At 44.4% G+C, this 25,634-nt stretch overlaps 1 protein-coding gene across 3 annotated transcripts in view; it reads left to right on the top strand.

Moving 5' to 3' along the window:
• The window catches only part of LOC143770095 (rap1 GTPase-GDP dissociation stimulator 1-A-like), a 405,235-nt gene that overhangs the window by 309,656 nt on the left and 69,945 nt on the right, over positions 1 to 25,634 (top strand). For 2 of the 3 annotated variants that reach the window (XM_077259356.1, XM_077259358.1), the window contains exons 7-8: positions 4,413 to 4,556; positions 16,096 to 16,227. In XM_077259356.1, the coding sequence (XP_077115471.1) occupies positions 4,413 to 4,556; positions 16,096 to 16,227 (276 nt within the window). The remainder of the gene's footprint in view (positions 1 to 4,412; positions 4,557 to 16,095; positions 16,228 to 25,634) is intronic. The other variant, XM_077259357.1, reaches the window with a different exon arrangement.

Genomic DNA, 25,634 nt, shown 5'->3' on the forward strand with positions numbered 1-25,634 from the left:
AGTGCCTACAGCCAGCCCATTTTATTGTGTTAGGCCTTCGAAGCCTGTCTGCGGTCCCTCCTTCCACTAGGCCTCCACTGACCAGACCACTGCTGCCCGTGTACCCCTGGAACCAATTTTAAAGTGCCTACAGCCAGCCCATTTTATTGTGTTAGGCCTTCGAAGCCTGTCTGCGGTCCCTCCTTCCAATAGGCCTACACTGACAAAGGTACACCTGACAACAGACACATGGACCTGTAGGCATGGCCACGGAAGGTTACGTGTCCTTTGTGGCTCAATGGGTTAATGTATTGGATGCATGGTCCACACAGGGGACAGCCTGCTAAGTCTGTCTGCAGTCCCTAATTCAAGTTGTCCTCAACTGAATAAAGCTGAGCTTCTACCTTCCGGCTCTGATTAACTGCTGTTTTTAAACACATTGGTGGTTCCGGCCTACTAACGGTGTCTGCCCCTGCCTGGTGTTGCCCTCAACTGAATAAAGCTGAGCTTCAACCTTCTGGCTCTCATTAAGTGTTTTTTAAAAAACAAAATGGTGGTTAGGGCCTACTAACGGTGTCTGCCCCTCCCTGGTGTTGCCCTCAACTGAATAAAGCTGAGCTTCAACCTTCTGGCTCTCATTAAGTGTTTTTTAAAAAACAAAATGGTGGTTAGGGCCTACTAACGGCTTCTGCCCCTCCCTGGTGTTGCCCTCAACTGAATAAAGCTGAGCTTCTACCTTCCGGCTCTGATTAACTGCTGTTTTTAAACACATTGGTGGTTCCGGCCTACTAACGGTGTCTGCCCCTGCCTGGTGTTGCCCTCAACTGAATAAAGCTGAGCTACTACCTTCCGGCTCTGATTAACTGCTGTTTTTAAACACATTGGTGGTTCCGGCCTACTAACGGTGTCTGCCCCTGCCTGGTGTTGCCCTCAACTGAATAAAGCTGAGCTTCAACCTTCTGGCTCTCATTAAGTGTTTTTTAAAAAACAAAATGGTGGTTAGGGCCTACTAACGGCTTCTGCCCCTCCCTGGTGTTGCCCTCAACTGAATAAAGCTGAGCTTCTACCTTCCGGCTCTGATTAACTGCTGTTTTTAAACACATTGGTGGTTCCGGCCTACTAACGGTGTCTGCCCCTGCCTGGTGTTGCCCTCAACTGAATAAAGCTGAGCTTCAACCTTCTAGCTCTCATTAAGTGTTTTTTAAAAAACAAAATGGTGGTTAGGGCCTACTAACGGCTTCTGCCCCTCCCTGGTGTTGCCCTCAACTGAATAAAGCTGAGCTTCTACCTTCCGGCTCTGATTAACTGCTGTTTTTAAACACATTGGTGGTTCCGGCCTACTAACGGTGTCTGCCCCTGCCTGGTGTTGCCCTCAACTGAATAAAGCTGAGCTTCAACCTTCTGGCTCTCATTAAGTGTTTTTTAAAAAACAAAATGGTGGTTAGGGCCTACTAACGGCTTCTGCCCCTCCCTGGTGTTGCCCTCAACTGAATAAAGCTGAGCTTCTACCTTCCGGCTCTGATTAACTGCTGTTTTTAAACACATTGGTGGTTCCGGCCTACTAACGGTGTCTGCCCCTGCCTGGTGTTGCCCTCAACTGAATAAAGCTGAGCTTCTACCTTCCGGCTCTGATTAACTGCTGTTTTTAAACACATTGGTGGTTCCGGCCTACTAACGGTGTCTGCCCCTGCCTGGTGTTGCCCTCAACTGAATAAAGCTGAGCTTCTACCTTCCGGCTCTGATTAACTGCTGTTTTTAAACACATTGGTGGTTCCGGCCTACTAACGGTGTCTGCCCCTGCCTGGTGTTGCCCTCAACTGAATAAAGCTGAGCTTCAACCTTCTGGCTCTCATTAAGTGTTTTTTAAAAAACAAAATGGTGGTTAGGGCCTACTAACGGCTTCTGCCCCTCCCTGGTGTTGCCCTCAACTGAATAAAGCTGAGCTTCTACCTTCCGGCTCTGATTAACTGCTGTTTTTAAACACATTGGTGGTTCCGGCCTACTAACGGTGTCTGCCCCTGCCTGGTGTTGCCCTCAACTGAATAAAGCTGAGCTTCAACCTTCTGGCTCTCATTAAGTGTTTTTTAAAAAACAAAATGGTGGTTAGGGCCTACTAACGGCTTCTGCCCCTCCCTGGTGTTGCCCTCAACTGAATAAAGCTGAGCTTCAACCTTCTGGCTCTCATTAAGTGTTTTTTAAAAAACAAAATGGTGTTTAGGGCCTACTAACGGTGTCTGCCCCTCCCTGGTGTTGCCCTCAACTGAATAAAGCTGAGCTTCAACCTTCTGGCTCTCATTAAGTGTTTTTTAAAAAACAAAATGGTGGTTAGGGCCTACTAACGGTGTCTGCCCCTCCCTGGTGTTGTCCTCAACTGAACAAAGCTGAGCTTCCACATTCTGGCTTTCGGCCTATACTATCAGATATTAAACTGCATTTGGCCTACTAGTGTGGTTAGGCCCTTGAAACAGTGTCTGCTGCTCTTGGGTTTGCTACTCCACTGAACAAAGCAATGCCGCCTGTTTAGTCCTGTTACCAATTTTGATCTGCATTTAGCCTACTTTATTCTTTGGCCCTATATCTGTTTCCTCATCATCCTGCCCATTGCCCAGCCACTGCTAGATGAGTCTGCTGGTACATTGACCTAGACCACTACATTCCCCTTGTACTCTACACAGCCAGAATCTGACCCTGCTGAAAGTAAGGTTCCCCTTCCCGCATATTATACCACCTTACACAGGGACAAAGAGGAAGGTGCAGATGAAAGTGCAGGTTCCTTCATCAGGTGGGGGGGCATACTCGTTGGCGACGTCACTGGCACAGGGCCACTCAGAGTACGCAAAAGTGTCGCTGCTGGTGGGAGGCGCCCCCGCCATGCAAACACACCGCCGTACTTTGAGGGGCCCTGTGCCAGTGCCAATGCGAACGAGTGGGCCCCCCCTGCTTGCTCAGGATCACAGCACTTGCAACGTTGAAATACTTACCTCTCCCTGCTCCACCGCCATGACGTAGTCCATGTTTCCTGGGCCCACTAAAACCTTGAACCAGCCCTACCCCCACAACTTTTGCCAAATGACCCCCAATTTCCAGTGCCCAACTATTATTATAAAGTTAATTAAGATTGACAAGCTTCAGAAAACAAGAATGGATGTTTTTGGCAGTAAAATGTGCACTGTAGGTGTTTTCCTGGCCTCCACTCACTGCCGGCTATGCTTCCCCATTGACTTGCATTGGGTTTCGTGTTTCGGTCGATCCCCGACTTTTAGCGATAATCGGCCGACTTCACTCGACTCGACTCTGGACTAAATCGGGTTTCACAAAACCAGACTCGATCTTAAAAAAATGAAAGTCGCTCAACCCTATCAATGACGATCTTAAAGGGCATCTGTCAGCAAGTTTTTTGCTACCTAATCTGAAAGCAGCAAGATGTAGAGAAGAGACTCTGATTACAGCAACGTATCACGTACTGGTCTGTATTATCACTGTATTATATTGGCAGGAGATTATCACTAGTTTCCCACTTGGACAGCTTCCAAGTAGTCCAGCCTTGTCCCCACCACTTAATTAGTAGTTTTCTGCCTATGCACAGTAGTGTGCACAGAATGCTGCCAATCAGTGGTGTGGGTTGGTTATACAAAGCTCAGCATACAGAGAACTGCTAGATCTGCAGCAGAGAAAACAGTTTTAAAACAAAAGTGCAGCAACCAGTAAAGTCACATAACGCTTGTATAAGGGTATCTGCCCCTTCATCATGCTGCTCTTAGATGGAATAGCAAAACCCTAGTGAAAAACTCACTTTTAGGTGGAAATCACAACCCAGCCTCCAACATAAAGCTTGGCCAAACATTGTGCTATCACAATCTACACATGTGGACGATGACACACAAAAGAATTATGATTTCCTTTCAAAGGACCAAATAAAACAACCCAAATCTTGAATTAGGTTTAGACCATTATATCTCTTCCAACAACTTTGTAGTTGTTACTAGACAATTTGACAAGAAGCATTCTGACAAGCCTAGATATATCAGTCAGCTCATATCAGACGATCATGCATAAATCACTACTCCAGAAATTGCCTCCCACATCTCAAGTGACATAAGAGATGGATTGCAACCCTACTGAATTAAACCACAAGAATTTCTTCACAAAGAGATTCCAGCTAAACATATTGTGGATTTTCACTATCCTCAAGAAATATGTTGATTACCATATCAATCCCATAGCAGAGCATTGTCCTGTGCTTCTTTACTAGGATAAGAGAAAATAGTCTATATTGTATTGTAAGAAGGCTCCATCTCCACCAACAGAAATTGTACCTGTTTAATACAACCCTTTAGGCCCTGCTGTTGGGTCACAATCTCTTATTAGGATAAGAGTACAGTATATTAATGTACATTTTGTTATTTGACTGTGACTGATTTTCATGGTTTCAGAACACCTGAAGATACAACTGGTAGATGCCTGCGTTCAGGAGACCCTATGTAATATTCTCCAGAGATTACAGGACAGTTCACAGACAGAGGACATGTGTACAATGAAGTCATCATCCGACCTAATTGTCTCATTACTTCTTGGTGGTAAGTAAATTGTATTCAAACTCTACAAGGTGCACATACTCCTTAAATATCTATTACTGACCTCCTCCATACACAAGTATGCTCATACAGCCTACATATCTATTACTGACCTCCTCCATGCACAAGTATGCCCATACAGCCTACATATCTATTACTGACCTCCTCCATACAAAAGTATGCCCATACAGCCTGCATATCTATTACTGACCTCCTCCATACACAAGTATGCCCATACAGCCTACATATCTATTACTGACCTCCATGCACAAGTATGCCCATACAGCCTATATATCTATTACTGACTTCCTCCATTCATAAGTATGCCCATACAGCCTACATATCTATTACTGACCTCCTCCATGCACAAGCATGCCCATTGTCATGGTTCCCAATGGCAAGGGAACGTCAGAGAACTTAAACAACAGACTAGCTCTTGGGTGATGGAATCTCGAGCTGACCGTGAGCTAAACCTACCACACAACTAACAGTGGCCGGGTGGCGTGCCTACGTTTTATCCCTAGACGCCTAGCGCCAGCCGGAGGACTAGCTAACCCTAATAGAGGAAAAGACAGACCTGGCTTACCTCTAGGGAAATTCCCCCAAAAAGGAGACAGAAGCCCCCCACATATATTGACGGTGAGTTCAGAGGAAAAGACATACGCAGTATGAAGTTAGGTTCAGCAAAGCGAGGTCCGCTTACTAGATAGTGAGAAGATACAATAGGGAACTTCACGGTCAGCTGAAAACCCTATTAAAATACCATCCCGAAATTACTTTAAGACTCATGTGTCAACTCATGACACCGGAGTGGCAATTTCGGCCCACAAGAGCTTCCAGCTACAGAAAAATAACATAACTGTGAACTGGAACAAAAATGCAAAACAAACTTAGGACTAAGAGTCCAACTTAGCTGATAGTAGTCTAGAAGCAGGAACATGCAACAGAAAGGCTCTGGTTACATTGATGGCCGGCACTAGAATAACTGAGCAGCAAGGCTAAATAGGATACACCCATATCCTGATGGAAACAGGTGAACAGAGAAAGTGAAGCACACAGGTCCAGTACCACCAGTGACCACCGGGGGAGCCCAAAAACCAAATTCACAACAGTACCCCCCCCCTCAAGGATGGGGCACCGAACCCTCACAAGAACCACCAGGGCGATCAGGATGAGCCCTATGAAAGGCACGGACCAAATCAGAGGCATGAACATCAGAGGCTGTCACCCAAGAATTATCCTCTTGACCGTAGCCCTTCCACTTGACCAGATACTGAAGTTTCCGTCTGGAAACACGGGAGTCCAAGATCTTCTCCACAACGTACTCCAATTCACCCTCAACCAACACCGGAGCGGGAGGCTCAACGGAAGGCACAACCGGTACCTCATACCTGCGCAATAATGACCGATGGAAGACATTATGGATAGAAAAAGATGCTGGGAGGTCCAATCGAAAGGACACGGGGTTAAGAATCTCCAAAATCTTATACGGGCCGATGAACCGAGGCTTAAACTTAGGAGAAGAAACCCTCATAGGGACAAAACGAGAAGACAACCACACCAAGTCCCCAACACGAAGACGAGGACCAACACGACGACGGCGGTTAGCAAAATGCCGAGTCTTCTCCTGGGACAACTCCAAATTGTCCACCACCTGTCCCCAAATCCGATGCAACCTATCCACCACAGTATCCACTCCAGGACAATCCGAAGACTCCACCTGACCGGAAGAAAAACGAGGATGAAACCCCGAATTGCAAAAGAAAGGAGAAACCAAAGTAGCAGAACTAGCCCGATTATTGAGGGCAAACTCCGCCAACGGCAAAAAGGCAACCCAGTCATCCTGATCCGCAGACACAAAACACCTCAAATAAGTCTCCAAGGTCTGATTGGTTCGCTCAGTCTGGCCATTAGTCTGAGGATGGAACGCAGACGAAAAAGACAAATCAATGCCCATCCTAGCACAGAACGCCCGCCAAAATCAAGACACGAACTGGGTCCCCCTGTCAGAAATGATATTCTCCGGAATACCATGCAAGCGAACCACATTTTGAAAAAACAGAGGAACCAACTCGGATGAGGAAGGCAACTTAGGCAAGGGCACCAAATGGACCATCTTTGAAAAACGGTCACACACCACCCAGATGACAGACATTTTCTGAGAAACAGGGAGATCAGAAATAAAATCCATAGAGATGTGAGTCCAAGGCCTCTTTGGAATAGGCAAAGATAACAACAATCCGCTGGCCCGAGAACAACAAGGTTTGGCCCGAGCACAAACATCACAAGACTGCACAAAAACTCGTACATCTCGAGACAGGGAAGGCCACCAGAAGGACCTAGCCACCAAATCCCTGGTACCAAAGATCCCGGGATGACCTGCCAACACAGAAGAATGAACCTCCGAGATGACTCTACTGGTCCAATCATCAGGAACAAACAGTCTACCAGGCGGGCAACGATCAGGTCTATCCGCCTGAAACTCCTGCAAAGCCCGTCGCAGGTCTGGGGAAACAGCAGATAATATCACCCCATCCTTAAGGATACCTGTAGGTTCAGAATCACCAGGGGAATCAGGCTCAAAACTCCTAGAAAGGGCATCCGCCTTCACATTTTTAGAACCTGGTAAGTATGAGACCACAAAATTAAACCGAGAGAAAAACAACGACCAGCGCGCCTGTCTAGGATTCAGGCGCCTGGCAGACTCAAGATAAATCAAATTCTTGTGATCGGTCAATACCACCACCTGATGTCTAGCCCCCTCAAGCCAATGACGCCACTCCTCAAAAGCCCACTTCATAGCCAAAAGCTCCCGATTACCAATATCATAATTTCGCTCGGCGGGCGAAAATTTTCGTGAAAAGAACGCACAAGGTCTCATCACGGAGCAGTCGGAACTTTTCTGCGACAAGACCGCCCCAGCTCCGATCTCGGAAGCATCGACCTCAAGCTGAAAAGGAAGAGTAACATCAGGCTGACGCAACACAGGGGCGGAAGAAAAGCGGCGCTTAAGCTCCCGAAAGGCCTCCACAGCAGCAGGGGACCAATCAGCAACATCAGCACCCTTTTTGGTCAAATCAGTCAAAGGTTTAGCAACATCAGAAAAACCAGTTATAAATCGACGATAAAAATTAGCAAAGCCCAAAAATTTCTGAAGGCTCTTAAGAGAAGAAGGTTGCGTCCAATCACAAATAGCCCGAACCTTGACAGGATCCATCTCAATGGAAGAGGGGGAAAAAATGTACCCCAAAAAAGAAATCTTTTGAACCCCAAAAATACACTTAGAACCCTTCACACACAAGGAATTAGCCCGCAAAACCTGAAAAACCCTCCTGACCTGTTGGACATGAGAATCCCAGTCATCCGAAAAAATCAAAATATCATCCAGATACACGATCATAAATTTATCCAAATATTCACGGAAAATGTCATGCATAAAGGACTGAAAGACTGAAGGGGCATTTGAAAGACCAAAAGGCATTACTAAATACTCAAAATGGCCCTCGGGCGTATTAAATGCGGTTTTCCACTCATCCCCCTGCTTAATTCGTACCAAATTATACGCCCCACGGAGATCAATCTTAGAGAACCACTTAGCCCCCTTTATTCGAGCAAACAAATCAGTCAGCAGTGGCAGAGGATACTGATATTTGACTGTAATTTTATTCAAGAGTCGATAATCAATACACGGCCTCAAAGAGCCATCTTTTTTAGATACAAAGAAAAAACCGGCTCCTAAGGGAGATGAAGAAGGACGAATATGTCCCTTTTCCAGGGACTCCTTAATATATTCTCGCATAGCAGCATGTTCAGGTACAGATAGATTAAATAAACGACCCTTTGGAAATTTACTGCCCGGAATCAGATCTATGGTACAATCGCAATCTCTGTGAGGAGGTAGTGAACCAAGCTTAGGCTCCTCAAAAACATCACGATAATCAGACAAAAATTCCGGAATCTCAGAGGGAATAGATGACGAAACGGAAACCAAAGGTACGTCCCCATGAGTCCCCTGACATCCCCAGCTTAACACAGACATAGCTTTCCAGTCAAGGACTGGGTTATGAGATTGTAACCATGGTAATCCGAGCACCAAAACGTCATGTAGATTGTACAACACAAGGAAGCGAATCATCTCCTGATGGTCTGGATTCATACGCATAGTCACTTGTGTCCAGTATTGTGGTTTATTACTAGCCAATGGTGTAGAGTCAATACTCAATACCCTTCAGAGGTATAGGAACTTCCAGAGGCTCTAGATCAAACCCACAGCGCCTGGCAAAGGACCAATCCATTAGACTCAAAGCGGCGCCAGAGTCGACATAGGCATCCGCGGTAATTGACGATAATGAACAAATCAAGGTCACAGACAGAATAAACTTAGACTGTAAAGTGCCAATTGAAATAGACTTATCAACCTTTTTTGTACGTTTAGAGCATGCTGATATAACATGAGTTGAATCACCACAATAGAAGCACAACCCATTTTTTCGCCTAAAATTCTGCCGTTCGCTTCTGGACAGAATTCTATCACATTGCATATTTTCTGGAGCCTTCTCAGAAGACACCGCCAAATGGTGCACAGGTTTGCGCTCCCGCAAACGCCGATCAATCTGAATAGCCATTGTCATGGACTCATTCAGACCTGTAGGTGCAGGGAACCCCACCATAACATCTTTAATGGCATCAGAGAGACCCTCTCTGAAATTCGCCGCCAGGGCGCACTCATTCCACTGAGTAAGGCTACGTTCACATTTGCGTTGTGCGCCGCAGCGTCGGCGCCGCAACGCACAACGCAAACAAAAACGCAGTTGCGTTATGAACAAAAAACGCAGCGTTTTGCGCCGCATGCGCCCCCCCAAAGTCTAGACAATTTTTGCAATTTTTTTGGAAAACGCATGCGTCGTACAACGCACCACGACGCAAGTACTTGCGTCGTCTGCGTTGTCAATGCAAATCAATGGGGAAAAAGGCGCATCGACGACGCAAAAGCGACGCAAACACGACGCATGCGTTTTTTTAAAAAGTCGGCGCCGCAAAAAAAATGCAACATGTTGCGTTTGCCGCGCCCTGACAGGTGCGCCCTAACGCCGCATGCGGCGTACGACGCACCAAAACGCATGACAACGCATGTACATGCGGCGCCATGCGGCCCCAATGTTAAAGATAGGGCCGCACGACGCATGCGTTTTGGTGCGGCGACGACGCTGCGGCGCACAACGCAAATGTGAACGTAGCCTAAGCACAGACCATTTACGAAATTTTTGGCAGTATATTTCAGCTTCATCTTGCCCTTGAGATAGGGCCATCAAGGCTTTTTCAGCCTGAATTTCTAAATTAGGTTCCTCATAAAGCAACCCCAAAGCCAGAAAAAACGCATCCACATTGAGCAACGCAGGATCCCCGGTTGCCAATGCAAATGCCCAGTTTTGAAGGTCACCCCGCAGCAAGGAAATTACTATCTTAACCTGCTGTGCGGGATCTCCAGCGGAGCGAGATCTCAGGGAAAGAAATAATTTACAATTATTTTTGAAATTCAGGAAACGAGATCTATCTCCGGAGAAAAATTCTGGTATAGGAATTCTAGGTTCAGATATAGGAGCATGAATAACAAAATCCTGTAAATTTTGAACCTTCGTAGCAAGATTATTCAAACCTGTAACCAAACTCTGAGAATCCATTTTAATCAGGTGAGATCAGAGCCATTCAAGGATTAGAAGGAGAGAGAGAGACAAAGGCTGCAATTAGAGCAGAAATGCAACTGAGTCAACTAAAAAGCAAACTCAGAAGGAAAAAAAAAAAAAAAAAATCTGCAGACTTCTTTTTCTCTCCTTTCTTCTGCCAACGGTTTTAACCCTTGGCCGGCCATACTGTCATGGTTCCCAATGGCAAGGGAACGTCAGAGAACTTAAACAACAGACTAGCTCTTGGGTGATGGAATCTCGAGCTGACCGTGAGCTAAACCTACCACACAACTAACAGTGGCCGGGTGGCGTGCCTACGTTTTATCCCTAGACGCCTAGCGCCAGCCGGAGGACTAACTAACCCTAATAGAGGAAAAGACAGACCTGGCTTACCTCTAGGGAAATTCCCCCAAAAAGGAGACAGAAGCCCCCCACATATATTGACGGTGAGTTCAGAGGAAAAGACATACGCAGTATGAAGTTAGGTTCAGCCAAGCGAGGTCCGCTTACTAGATAGTGAGAAGATACAATAGGGAACTTCACGGTCAGCTGAAAACCCTATTAAAATACCATCCCGAAATTACTTTAAGACTCATGTGTCAACTCATGACACCGGAGTGGCAATTTCGGCCCACAAGAGCTTCCAGCTACAGAAAAATAACATAACTGTGAACTGGAACAAAAATGCAAAACAAACTTAGGACTAAGAGTCCAACTTAGCTGATAGTAGTCTAGAAGCAGGAACATGCAACAGAAAGGCTCTGGTTACATTGATGGCCGGCACTAGAATAACTGAGCAGCAAGGCTAAATAGGATACACCCATATCCTGATGGAAACAGGTGAACAGAGAAAGTGAAGCACACAGGTCCAGTACCACCAGTGACCACCGGGGGAGCCCAAAAAACAAATTCACAACAGCCCATACAGCCTACATATCTATTACTGACCTCCTCCATGCACAAGAATGCCTATACAGTGTACATATCTATTACTGACCTCCTCTATACACAAGTATGCCCATACAGCCTACATATCTATTACTGACCTCCTCCATGCACAAGTATACCCATACAGCCTACATATCTATTACTAACCTCCTCCATGCACAAGAATGCTCATACAGCCTACATATCTATTACTGACCTCCTCCGTACACAAGAATGCCCATACAGCTTACATATCTATAACTGACCTCCTCCATACACAATAATGCCCATACAGCCTACATATCTACTACTGACCTCCTCCATGTACAAGAATGCCCATACAGCCTACATATCTATTACTGACCTCCTCCATGTACAAGAATGCCCATACAGCCTACATATCTATTACTGACCTCCTCCATACACAAAAATGCCCATACAGCCTACATATCTATAACTGACCTCCTCCATACACAAGACTGCTCATACAGCCTACATATCTATTATTGACCTCCTCCATGCACAAGAATGCTCATACAGCCTACATATCTATTACTGACCTCCTCCATACACAAGACTGCTCATACAGCCTACATATCTATTACTAACCTCCTCCATGCAGAAGAATGCCCATACAGCCTACATATCTATTACTGACCTCCTCCATACACAAAAATGCCCATACAGCCTACATATCTATTACTGACCTCCTCCATAAACAAAAATGCTCATACAGCCTACATATCTATTACTGACCTCCTCCATACACAAGAATGCCCATACAGCCTACATATCTATTACTGACCTCCTCCATGCACAAGACTGCCCATACCCCTTACATATCTATTACTGACCTCCTCCATGCACAAGAATGCTCATACAGCCTACATATCTATTACTGACCTCCTCCATACACAAGAATGCCCATACAGCCTACATATCTATTACTGACCTCCTCCATGCACAAGACTGCCCATACCCCTTACATATCTATTACTGACCTCCTCCATGCACAAGAATGCCCATACAGCCTACATACAGTGCCTTGCGAAAGTATTCGGTCCCCTGGAACTTTTCAACCTTTTCCCACATATCATGCTTCAAACATAAAGATACCAAATGTAAATTTTTGGTGAAGAATCAACAACAAGTGGAACACATTATTGTGCGGCGTGCAATATTATTCGGCCTTTTTAACTTAATACTTTTTTGTGCCACCTTTTGCTGCGATTACAGCTGCAAGTCGCTTGGGGTATTTCTCTATCAGTTTTGTACATCGAGAGTCTGAAATTCTTGCCCATTCTTCCTTGGCAAACAGCTCGAGCTCAGTGCGGTTTGATGGAGATCGTTTGTGAACAGCAGTTTTCAGCTTTTTCCACAAATTCTCGATTGGATTGAGGTCTGGACTTTGACTTGGCCATTCTAACACCTGGATAAGTTTATTTGTGAACCATTCCATTGTAGATTTTGCTTTATGTTAGGGATCATTGACTTGTTGGAAGACAAACCTCTGTCCGAGTCTCAAGTCTTTTGTAGACTCAAACAGGTTTTCTTCAAGAATAGTCCTGTATTTGGCTCCATCCATCTTCCCATCAATTTTAACCATCTTCCCTGTCCCTGCTGAAGAAAAGCAGGCCCAAACCATGATGCTGCCACCACCATGTTTGAGAGTGGGGATGGTGTGTTCAGGGTGATGAGCTGTGTTGCCTTTACGCCAAACATATCGTTTGGCATTGTTGCAAAAAAGTTCGATTTTGGTTTCATCTGACAAGATCACCTTCTTCCACATTTTGGTGTGTCTCCCAGGTGGCTTGTTGCAAACTTTAAATTACACTTTTTATGGATATCTTTGGACAGATTGTCCCACCTCAGCTCTAGGTATCTGCAGTTCATCCATAGTGATCATGGGCCTCTTGGCTGCACCTCTGATCAGTCTTCTCCTTGTTTGAGATGAAAGTTTAGAGGGACGGCAGAGTCTTGATAGATTTGCAGTGGTATGATACTCCTTCCATTTCAATATGATCGCTTGCACAGTGCTCCTTGAGATGTTTAAAGTTTTGGAAATCATTTTGTATCCAAATCTGGCTTTAAACTTCTCCACAACAGTATCACTGATCTGCCTGTTGTGTTCTTTGGTCTTCATGATGCTTTCTGTGCTTCAAACAGAACCCTGAGACTATCACAGAGCAGGTGCATTTATATGGAGACTTGATAACACACAGGTGGATTATATTTATCATTATTAGGCATTTAGGACAACATTGGATCATTCAGAGATCCACAATGAACTTCTGGAGTGAGTTTGCTGCACTGAAAGTAAAGGGGCCGAATAATATTGCACGTCCTACTTTTCAGTTTTTGAATTTCCACAGAAATGTAAAATAACCAATAAATTTCGTTCAACTTCACAATTGTGTTCCACTTCTTGTTGATTCTTCACCAAAAATTTACATTTGGTATATTTATGTTTGAAGCATGATATGTGGGAAAAGGTTAAAAAGTTCCAGGGGGCCGAATACTTTCGCAAGGCACTGTATCTATTTCTGACCTCCTCCATGCACAAGAATGCCCATACACCTTACATATCTATTACTGACCTCCTCTATAGAAAAGAATGCCCATACACCTTACGTAACTATTACTGCGTGAAGACCTGAAAACCAGTGAGGAGAAGAATAAATAAGTCAACTGTCTGGAAAACAGTGTGCAAATGCAGGGAAATGCATGCATGCTGCATTGCCGTTTATGGCTGGTGGATACCAAAGTGGGCTTCTCAGATCTTTTATGTTGCCCAATCTGAAGTCCGTCTCACACAAATGTAGAGATTGAATGTTCGGACTTTTCCAGGATATGGTTCAATATTTTCATCTGAAAAGCTGTTTAAATTCATCCAGGACAACATATGACAGAGAGGAGGGGGATTTAGAGCAGAGAAATCCTCGGATTGCTGCTTCCCTTGCCCACTCGCTGCTAATTGACAGCTTTTTCTGTATACACAGAAAGCTGTCAATTATTCTAAGTGGGAGAAGCAGGATCACAGCTTTCTCTTGCCTAAATCTCCCTCCTCTGTATCATATGCTATCTTCAGAAAAAAGTGGAAATAGAAGCTGCAAATACTTTGATTTTACTAAAATTGCACAATAGCATCCTTTTTCACATTTATACCTCCAGTGTTCTCACAATGTCCATTAATGATTAAAATAAATTATAGTTGCCCTACTATTGCCATTAATCTTATCACAAGGAATGTTACCCCTTCTGGATCATACTAAACATGGGCTTTTGATCATCCCCCAGCATCTGTACCTCTTAGGGTATGTGTCCACTTTCAGGATGGCCGGCGGTTTAGACGGAGCGGCAAACCCGCTGCGCTCTAAGCCCCGCCCCCTTCTGTGACGCGATGATGCCGGATGTGTTCATTGCACACATCCGGAATCATCGCACCCCACACATAGCGCCCTGTGATATACCTTGCGGCGGCGCAGCGTCGCCGCAAGGTACACGGACATGCTGCGATCTAAAAAGACACGCAGCATGTCCGGAATCGCAGGGCAGCCGGATGCGTGTTACCACGCATAGTGGAGACAGGATTTCCTAAAATCCCCTCCACTATGCTGTAACATCTGGACGCTGCGTGTTTGATGCTGCGGCTCTGCGCAGCGTCAAACACGCAGCGTTTCCTGAACGGGGACACATACCCTATGGGAACCCTACGTAATTTTTTGTCTGGTGTCCCCATTAACTAGCCAGTAAAGGCTAAGCAAACAGCTGTGAGCTGTTATTAATAGCCTGGGAACTTTTAGGGATATTGTCCCCTTTCCCAGATTAATAACATCATCCCCCAGCTGTGGGCTTTCCCTCTGCTGGTTTTGAAAATTACACGGGAGCCCACGCCACTTTTTTTGTTAAATTATTTATTAATTTAATATTTTAGATTTTAATTAGTTAATATTTTAATATTTAATATTGTAATATTTAATAATATTTAAATATTTAATATTCATTATTTATTATATAATATATATAATTTATTAATAAATTATTATTTATTTTATTTTATTTTGATAATACATCTTTGTACACAGCATGTGCTGAATACAACTCCCATCATTGTCGCCTGGTTGCGCTGATCTCAGGGAGTCTAAGGGACAATGATCCGAGCTGCCTTCAGCACCCAGTACCTGGGAACAGCACGAATTGTACTGCTTTTCCCAGGCGCCGGTACTTGTCACACTGATGTGGCACATGGACAGCACATGGATGTAACACATGAACACAAGGACACCGACAGCTCCGGCACTGGTTTATCCAGTACTGGAAATATCAGGACAAGTGAAAGAACCCTAACTGATAGCTAACAACAAGCATTATCAGCCTAGATTGGAAATTATTCTGAGCTGACTATTTAACCTCTTAGATGCTGCAGTCTTGCTTTTGATGGCCCGTTTTAACTAATTAGCTTGTCCTGCAACTGACATCACTAACTTATTTATAGACCCTGTGTTGTCTGCATTTGGCACAGCTCATTGATATTACATCTTTGATTTTGCATAGGACTGCAAACCCATCTAATAAAAGATGCTATCATTCTGAATTATTAGATTTCATGAAAGCAACCATTTTCCCCCAACATACGTTGATTAATAGAAATACCATAAGCATTTTATATAACATGTAGATGAGTCTTTAGCATGGCTCATTCACTAAAACCACATTAATTGACAAGTTGGACGTAAAACTATTGATTGACTAGAAAATGTCCAATCCTAATTATTTCTTCTTCCATGTCTTCCGTCACTAGTTGAAGATGTCTTCAACAGATGGACCTAAACACAACTATTGTTTAACTGGTTGTAGGTACATGCTTTAATATCAAGAATAGTATGCATATCTATTGGGACATTACATTTTATGTTCCTGTCATTTGGCAGATGAATCTATGCAGAAACTTTTTGAGAATGGCTGTGGTGTGGTGTACCAGAATATTCCCTCATGGCTATCCTCTCAGCACACCCTTCTTCAGATGACTGGAGCACTCGCCATTGCTAATTTTGCAAGAAACGGTAAATTTAGTTTTATTTACAAAAAAAACTGTCATTTTCCTTATGTCAAAATATAGCGGCCATTTTGAACTTGAAAATCTAAAACTGTGAGTAATTAGTAATATTGTGATTTCTAACATTATTTAGCTTTTAAACAGCAGCTTTTCAAATGACCTACATGGGTACCTTTAGGTTAAGAGAGGCAATTCCAGTGGGACTTTGGGCAAGAATTCTTAATATGGAAGTCGTACAGTTAGCAATTTTTGTATCTCAACCAGCTGTTAAGATCTACACAAATAGCTACTGAGTGCAATCCTTAATGAGGGGCTTACCTTGAACCCCGATAAACTGATATCCATGCTGGTATGTGTACGCGTATGTTTGTATGTGAGTAAGTTACACAATTATATTTCCTATCTTATAGCCTCATTTTAAATTGTCAGTCACTCAGACAATGCTCATGTGTTAATTGGCCCCAATGTGCATTTCTAAAACATGGAAATTAGATCACAAGTCTCATTGTGGAGAGGGAGGTATGTAATTTGTGACAGTCTTTCTACAATATTGTAGAATGAATTAGTACTATAAAAGCAACATATGTGCACACATTCCGTATTTTTAATGTTTTTTTCACTATAAAAACGTGATAAAAATGCATAAAAAACACATACATATGCATCCCATCATTTAGAATGCATTCCGCAATTTTTGTGCATATGTTGCGTTTTTTTCTACGCATCGCAGTAAAAAACGCAGCATGTTCATTAATTTTGCGGATTTCCCGCTATATTATTGCATTTGGAACCTCCGAAAAAATCCACAAAAAACACACAAAAAACGTGAGAAAAATGAGCAAAAAACACGAAAAAAAAACGCATGCGGATTTCTTGCAGAAAATGTCCGGTTTTGGTCAGGAAATTTCTGCAAGAAATCCTGATATGTGCACATAGCCTAAATTCATACTAGTTTTTCAAAGATTACCATACTTTTGTTTTGGCATCGGTCAGCAGGTTTTTTCTTTGTGACTGGACAGCAGCATGATGTAGGGATAGAAACCTTGATCCAGTGAAGTATTATTATTATTATTATTTATTTATATAGCACCATTAATTCCATGGTGCTGTACATGAGATCACTTAGTTTACTGGGTGCAAAAGTTCCAGAATCAAAGTTTCCTTTGCTGTAGGTCTAACAGAGCTTAGAATGTTGAGTTCTGTATAACACCGTTTACACTACTTATTGGCCGTTTTCTATGTACACTGTATACTCACAGAATGCTGCTAGTCAGTGGGGGGGGGCTGGTTGGACAAAGACATGATTAATCTAGTCCTCTGGTGATATTCTCCTGTGTATAAATGGTGATTTTGTTGAAACAGCAAAACATAGCCAAGTACGTGACACATCTGTCTGCTTAGCTTGGCTGGTTGTCAAAAATGAGGGAATCCATGCCATTTTTTATCTATTTATTTGAATAATTTAAAAAAGACGCTTGGGGACCCCTGTTTTTTTTTAACTAGCACAGCTAAAGCTGACAGCTGAGAGTTGCTACCCATAGCTGTCAGTTTTGCCTGACTGGTTATCAAAAATATAAGAGAATCCATGTCATTTTTAAATTTATTTACAGCGCCACCACCTGCTCTTGCTGCTATCAGACTACGCCTCTGTGACCAGGAGTAAACTTTTTAAATCCGGTCACAGCTGCGGGCTCATGGTGTCATTTGACAGCATGGGAGCCGCAGCACTCTGGCCGATGGTAATAATCTTACCGCCGATCAGAGCTGTCGGTGTTGCTCACACTGTCATGCAGATGACAGAGCGAGAAACATCCGGTATTCGGGGTTCCGAACCCAAAACGGTGACAAGGACTTCCTGGAGAAGTCCATGTTCGGGGTCCGTGCCTGAACACTAGGTGTTCAGTACGGAACCTGAACTTTACTGTTCGGGTTTGCCATCTCTAGTATTAACCAACAGCCTGCTTAACCCCTTTATAACCTATGCCATATTAGTATGTCATAGGTTGACTCCCTCTCTTTGATGCAGGCTCCGGAACTGAGCCTGCATTTTTTCAGGCACATGACAGCTGATTTAATCAGCTGTCATGTGCCCCCAACAGCCACGGGTGGAATTGCAATCCACCCATGGCAGTTAACATGTTAAATGCCTCTGTCAATCCTTCCACATGATCACAAAGTGCCAATGGGTGGCATGACAACCATGGGTCTGAAACAGACCCCCGTGCTTGTCATTGCAGATGTGCTGTGAGCACTGCCCTGTGTCCGGAGTTCATAGCAGATGGTTATTTCTGCTACACATATCAGGGCTAAACCCTGCTATGAATTTAAAAGTTGAAATCACCCCCTTTTGCCCCAAAAATAAAACAATCAAAAAATACACACATTTGGTATTGCTGTGTTCAGAAACTCACAATCTATCAAACTATAAAAATAATTAATTTGATGGGTAAAAGGCGTAAGGAGAAAAAAACTAAATGCCAGAATTATGTTTTTTTGGTCTCTGCAACATTGCAATAAAATGCAATAACAGACTATCGAAACATTTTATCTACCCCAAAATGATATCAATACAATCGTCAGCTTGGCACACAAAAATAAGCCCTCAGCCAAGTCCAGATCCTGAAAAATGGAGATGCTATGGGTCTCAGAAATAGCGCCATTATATATATACTAGATGGCGGCCCGATTCTAACGCATCGAGTATTCTAGAATATGTATGTATGTATGTATGTACAGTATGTATGTATATAGCAGCCACATAGTATATAACAGGCCACGTAGTATATAGGAGCCACGTAATATATAGCAGCCACGCAGTATATAACACAACCGCGTAGTATATAACACAGCCCACGTAATGTATAGCACAGGCCACGCAGTATATAACACAGGCCACACAGTATATAACACAGCCCACGCAGTATATAACACAGCCCACATAATATATAGCATAGCTCACGCAGTATATAACACAGCCCACGCAGTATATAACACAGCCCACGGAGTATATAACACAGCCCATGCAGTATACAACACAGCCCACACAGTATATAACACACCCCACACAATATATAACAGCCCACGTAAAATATAGCACAGGCCACGCAGTATATAACACAGGCCACACAGTATATAACACAGCCCACGCAGTATATAACACAGCCCACGTAATATATAGCATAGCTCACGCAGTATATAACAGCCCACGCAGTATATAACACAGCCCACGGAGTATATAACACAGCCCATGCAGTATACAACACAGCCCACACAGTATATAACACACCCCACACAATATATAACAGCCCACATAAAATATAGCACAGCCCACGCAGTATATAACACAGGCCACGCAATATATAACACAGCCACGCAGTATATAACACAGCCCACGCAGTATATAACACAGCCACGCAGTATATAACACAGCCACGCAGTATATAACACAGCCACGCAGTATATAACACAGCCCACACAGTATATAACACAGGGCACACAGTATATAACACAGGCCACGCAGTATATAACAGTGACTATGCAGTATATAACAGTGACTATGCAGTATATAACAGTGGCCACGCAGTATATAACAGTGGCCACGCAGTATATAACACAGCCCACGCAGTATATAACACTGCCCACATAGTATATAACACTGCCCACGTGGTATATAGCAGCCACGCAGTATATAACAGCCCTCGTAATATATAGCACAGCCCACGCAGTATATAACACAGCCCACGCAGTATATAACACTGCCCATGTAGTATATAGCAGCCACGCAGTATATAACACAGCCCTCGCAGTATATAGCAGTGTGGGCACCATATCACTGTTAAAAAAAATAATTAAAATAAAAAATAGTTATATACTCACCCTCCGGCGTCCAGCGAAGCTGTCCCGATACGCGCGCGGCTGCCGCCAGCTTCCGTTCCCACAGATGCATTGCAAAATTACCCAGATGACTTAGAGGTCTCGGACCGCTAAGTCATCTGGGTAATTTCGCAATGCATCTCTGGGAACGGAAGCTGGCGACAGCCGTGCGCACATCGGCGGACGACGGAAGGTGAGAATAGCAGGTTTTTTGTTTTTTTATTATTTTTAACATTAGATTTTTTTACTATCATAGGCAGCATCAATAGTAAAAAGTTGGTCACACAGGGTTAATAGCAGCATTAACGGAGTGCGTTACACAGCGGCATAACGCGGTCCGTTAACGCTGCCATTAACCCTGTGCGAGCGCTGACTGGAGGGGAGTATGGAGCGGGCGCCAGGCACTGACTGGACGGAAGTAGGGAGGGACTAATTCTCGGCCAGACTGTGCCCGTTGCTGATTGGTCAATCAGCGACGTGGGATTTCCGTGACAGACAGACAGACAGACAGACAGGCGGAAGTGCCCCTTAGACAATTATATATAGATATTTTTTTTAAACAAAGGTTTAATTTTTTTTCCACCACTTAAATAAAAAAGAACCTATACATGTTTGGATTGTGCAAACTCATAATGACTGGAAGAATCATAATATCAGGTCAGTATTAGCATTTAGTGAACATGGTAATAAAAAAACTATAAAAAGTTGTTGAATTGCACTTTTTTTTGTAATTTCAATGCACTTGGAATTTGTTTCCGGTTTTCCAGCACACTATATGTTAAACGTAATGGTATTGTTCAAAAGTACAGCTCGTCCTACAAAAAATAAGCCCTCCATCACATGGCCATATTGACGGAAAAATACAAAAGTTATGGCTTTGAGAAGAAGGGGAGCAAAAAACGAAAACGCTAAAAAGGAAAATCCCAAGGTGATGAAGGGGTTAAGAACACAATACACTGACAAACGTTTAAGCTTCTTAACTGGTAAATATGGTTCAAAAATGTTCCTTCTTCTGGGGGAAGAAGTCTGCCTTGTTAGGCTATGTCTCCACGGTCAGGATGGCCGGCGGTATCGCCGCAGCGGCGAAGCCGCTCGGCGCTAAGCCCCGCCCCCTTTCTGGGACGCGATCATGCCGGATGTGTTAACTCTTCACATCCGGGATGATCGCTCTGTCCCATAGGGCCCTGTGATATGCCTTGCGGGGACGCTGCGTCCCCGCAAGGTGTACGGACATGCTGCGATCTGAAAAGACGCGCAGCATGTCCGGAGTCGCAGGGCCGCCGCGTGCGGGTTTCCACGCATAGTGGAGACGGGATTTCATAAAATCCCCTCCACTATGCTGGAACATCTGGACGCTGCTTGTTTGACGCTGCAGCTCTGCGCAGCGTCAAACAAGCAGCGTTTCCTGACCGTGGAAACATACCCTTATTATTCATACACAAGCAGTTTCAACTGAAAGAAGCAGTGCATTTTTCACAAGTGGTGTTGGAAAAAATATCCCTGTTCAGGGAGTATCAAAAGTTTTGCTCTTTGCCGAATGAAAAGGAAACTTTCTGTTTGCAAACCGTCCAAAAATTACCCCTTTCATTTTAGGAGCAAAAACAGGTGTTCTGTTATGAAAGTGAAGAAGCAATGGTTTCTCAACTAGGAGTGAAAAAATATCCCTTTTTGCATCCCCAACAGGTGTACTACTCTCAAAAGTAGCCAACAATCACAATGACTTTTTATGAAGCTTTATTTCGGAAACAGGAACAGGTTAGCTAATGAAAAAGCAACGGCTTATCAACAAGCTTCCAGGCAGCAGTAAAGTATAGCAAATAAATGCAATAGACATGCGCCTGAGATGGGATTTGGCATCTAGAAGCAGCGGAAGCAGCAGTAACTGCAAGTATAGAATAGAATGGGGCAGGCAAGGTGATGTCAAGCACTGTTAGGCTACTTTCACATATCAGTTTTCTGCCGTTAGGCACAATCCGGAAAATTTTGAAAAAAACGGATCCGGGCAAAAGTTGCCAGCAGATCCGTTTTTTTCTCATAGACTTGTATTAGCGACGGATTGCAACGGATGGCCTCACGTTTCATCCGTTTTTCACCGTATCGGCCGAAAATTAATTTTCCAGCTGCCAGAGAAAACAGACTTAGGAACTTTTTTTTGTCCTTCGAAAAAACAGACAGCAATGGATCTGTCGCTATCCGTCGTTTGCTAGAATGGAAGCCTATGGGCGCCGAATCTGTCAAATTATGGAATCCGGCGACTGATTCGGTTTTTTTTTAAACTAAGCATGCGTTTTCCATGCTGGGGTCTCTCTCTCTCTCTCCGGATCAGCTAGTCGGATCAGGTGAAAAAACGGATCGGTTGCATCAGCTTTTCACAATTTGCGACGGATCCATTTTTTTCAGAATTCGCCAGATTCAGCCTGACGGCAAAAAAATGATGTGTGAAAGTAGCCTTAGGCCAGCCACAGCAGCAGCAGTACAGTATAGCACTATAAAACATGAAACAGAATGGGCAACTGATGTTTGGTTGGCATGACTGTGCAGTGGAAGAAGCTGCAGGGTATAACATTTTGAAGGGTCTTTAAAGGAGATGTCTGGCAGCATAGGGCCAGCAATGGAAGCCTCAGCAGCAGCAGTGCAGAGCCCCAGAGTCCTGGTCGTTGCAGTGATGTCATTCTTCCATCAGGGGGAGTGATATTACGTCTGATGGCAATAAAGGAGATCTTCCTACCAGGTGTCACAAACCATACACCACACTTCACACTCCAGACCACCAGGGGGAGCCTTGCTCCTATCTACTAGGGCACTCCTCACAGAAGGGTAAAACTGGTGGGCTGGATAGAAAGTTAGTGAGAAGCTCGCTGGGCTTTGCCCAGGCAACACCTGTCAGGCAGACAGGGGGAAAGGAGGAACATCTGAGCTGCAGACAGAGGGTCCCTGTCAGGGGTGGGATCCTGACAGAGGCCTAGCAAGATAGAAAGCTACAGAGCCCACGTGCGGCAGCATCCTAAGAAAGGACACGAAGAGAATTGTATTGTAGAGGGTGAGAAACAAAGTCACAGCACAAGGAGAAATCACCGGGAGTTCTGCCCTGAAATAGGCTGCCTCCTTCTGAGGCGCGTAGCCGGTGGCCGGAACACCGAGGGAGTAATTGCATTACTTCAAAGACCGGCAGGATAGTCAATTCCAAGTTGGCTGCCCGACCTTAATACCTAAGAAGACACAGTGGCAACTTGTGGGGGTCGGGGCGTCTCTAGGGTCCCTATAAACAAGCCTCAGGCCATCAGTCATATGGGTTTGTCCTATCCATACCATCTGGGGAACAGAGAGGAAGAAATAACATCTAGAATCTGTAGCAATCTGTCGCTAATACAAGTCTATGAGAAAAAAATCGATCCGGCGGCATCAGTAGCCAGGTTCGGGTTTTTTTCAAAATTTGACGGATTGCGACTGATAGCAAAAAACTGATGTGTGAAAGGGGCCTTAGGTTGTTAATGAAGCCGAGCTGTTTCTTCAGCCTTGAGACAACCTAGATAGATTGGCAGTAGATTGTTTTATATGTAAATTAAGAACACTGAAGACATTGGAAACTGTCTGCCTTGTCATGAAGCGTGTTCAGTAATGTCCTGTCTCCCTGCTCCCCCACTAACAGTTATAGTACCTCTTTCCTGAATATGAAGTTGTCTTTCACAGGAGATCTCAGGATGTTATCACCTCTCTGGGGATTATAACAATGCAGATAGCAAGGCAAGCAGGAGAATGGCAGGGATGTTCTGTACTCTGTCATGGTTCCCAATGGCAAGGGAACGTAAGAAACATATAAATAACGAACGAGCTCTCGGGTGATGGAAACTCGAGTTGACCGTGAGCTAAATCTACCACACAACTAATAGTAGCCAGGGAGCATACCTACGGCTTCCTATATGCCACGCGCCAGCCGGAGGACTAACTACGCCTGGTAGAGGAAGAAACAGACCTGGCTTACCTCTAGGGAAATACCCCAAAAGATGATAGCAGCCCCCCACATGTAATAACGGTGAATTAAGAGGAAAATACATACACAGTATGAAAGTAGATTTAGCAAAGAGAGGTCCACTTACTAGATAGCAGAAAGATACAAAAGAGGACTTCACGGTCAACTGAAAACCCTTTCAAAAACCATCCTGAAATTACTTTAAGACTCCTGTGTCAACTCATGACACAGGAGTGGCAATTTCAGCCCGCAAGAGCTTCCAGCTACAGAGAATTACAAAAACTGCAAACTGGACAAAAGATACAAAACAAAAGGACAAAGTCCACTTAGCTGATCAGCAGACTAGTAGCAGGAACATGCAACCGAAGGCTCTGGTTACAATGATGACCGGCAAGGAAATGACTGGAGAGCAAGGCTAAATAGGAAACTCCCAAACGCTGATGGAAGCAGGTGAACAGAAGCAGCAAAGTGCAAACAAGTCACCAATACCACCAGCAACCACCAGGGGAGCCCAAAAAGCGGATACACAACAGTACCCTCCCCTTAAGGAGGGGGCACCGAACCCTCACAAGAACCGCCAGGGCGATCTGGATGAGCCCTATGAAAGGCACGAACCAAATCCGAGGCATGAACATCAGAGGCAGTTACCCAAGAATTATCTTCCTGACCATAGCCCTTCCATTTAACCAGATATTGAAGTCTCCGTCTGGAAATACGGGAGTCCAAGATCTTTTCTACCACGTACTCCAATTCACCCTCCACCAGCACAGGAGCAGGAGGTTCAGTAGAAGGAACTACCGGTACCTCATATCTCCGCAACAGCGACCGATGGAACACATTATGGATAGCGAAAGATGCCGGGAGGTCCAAACGAAAGGAGACAGGGTTAAGAATCTCCAAAATCCTATAAGGACCGATGAACCGAGGCTTAAATTTAGGAGAAGAAACCCTCATAGGGACAAAACGGGAAGACAACCACACCAAGTCCCCAACACGAAGGTGGGGGCCAACACGACGACGGCGGTTAGCAAACTGCTGAGTCCTCTCCTGGGACAATTCCAAATTATCCACCACTTGTCCCCAAATCTGATGCAACCGATCCACTACCGCATCCACTCCAGGACAATCCGAAGATTCAACCTGACCAGATGAAAAACACGGATGAAACCCTGAATTGCAAAAGAAAGGAGAAACCAAAGTGGCAGAACTAGCCCGATTATTAAGAGCAAACTCCGCCAACGGCAGAAAGGCAACCCAATCATCCTGATCCGCAGACACAAAACACCTCAAATAAGTCTCCAAAGTTTGATTAGTTCGTTCCGTCTGGCCATTGGTTTGAGGATGGAATGCAGACGAAAAAGACAAATCAATGCCCAACCTGGCACAGACTGCCCGCCAAAATCTAGACACGAACTGGGTACCCCTGTCAGAAACGATGTTTTCCGGAATACCATGCAAGCGAACCACATTTTGAAAAAACAGAGGGACCAACTCAGATGAGGAAGGCAACTTAGGCAATGGCACCAAATGAACCATTTTAGAAAAACGGTCACACACCACCCAGATGACAG

Source organism: Ranitomeya variabilis, chromosome 4 (assembly GCF_051348905.1).
Source record: "Ranitomeya variabilis isolate aRanVar5 chromosome 4, aRanVar5.hap1, whole genome shotgun sequence".
Classification (NCBI taxonomy): domain Eukaryota; kingdom Metazoa; phylum Chordata; class Amphibia; order Anura; family Dendrobatidae; genus Ranitomeya; species Ranitomeya variabilis.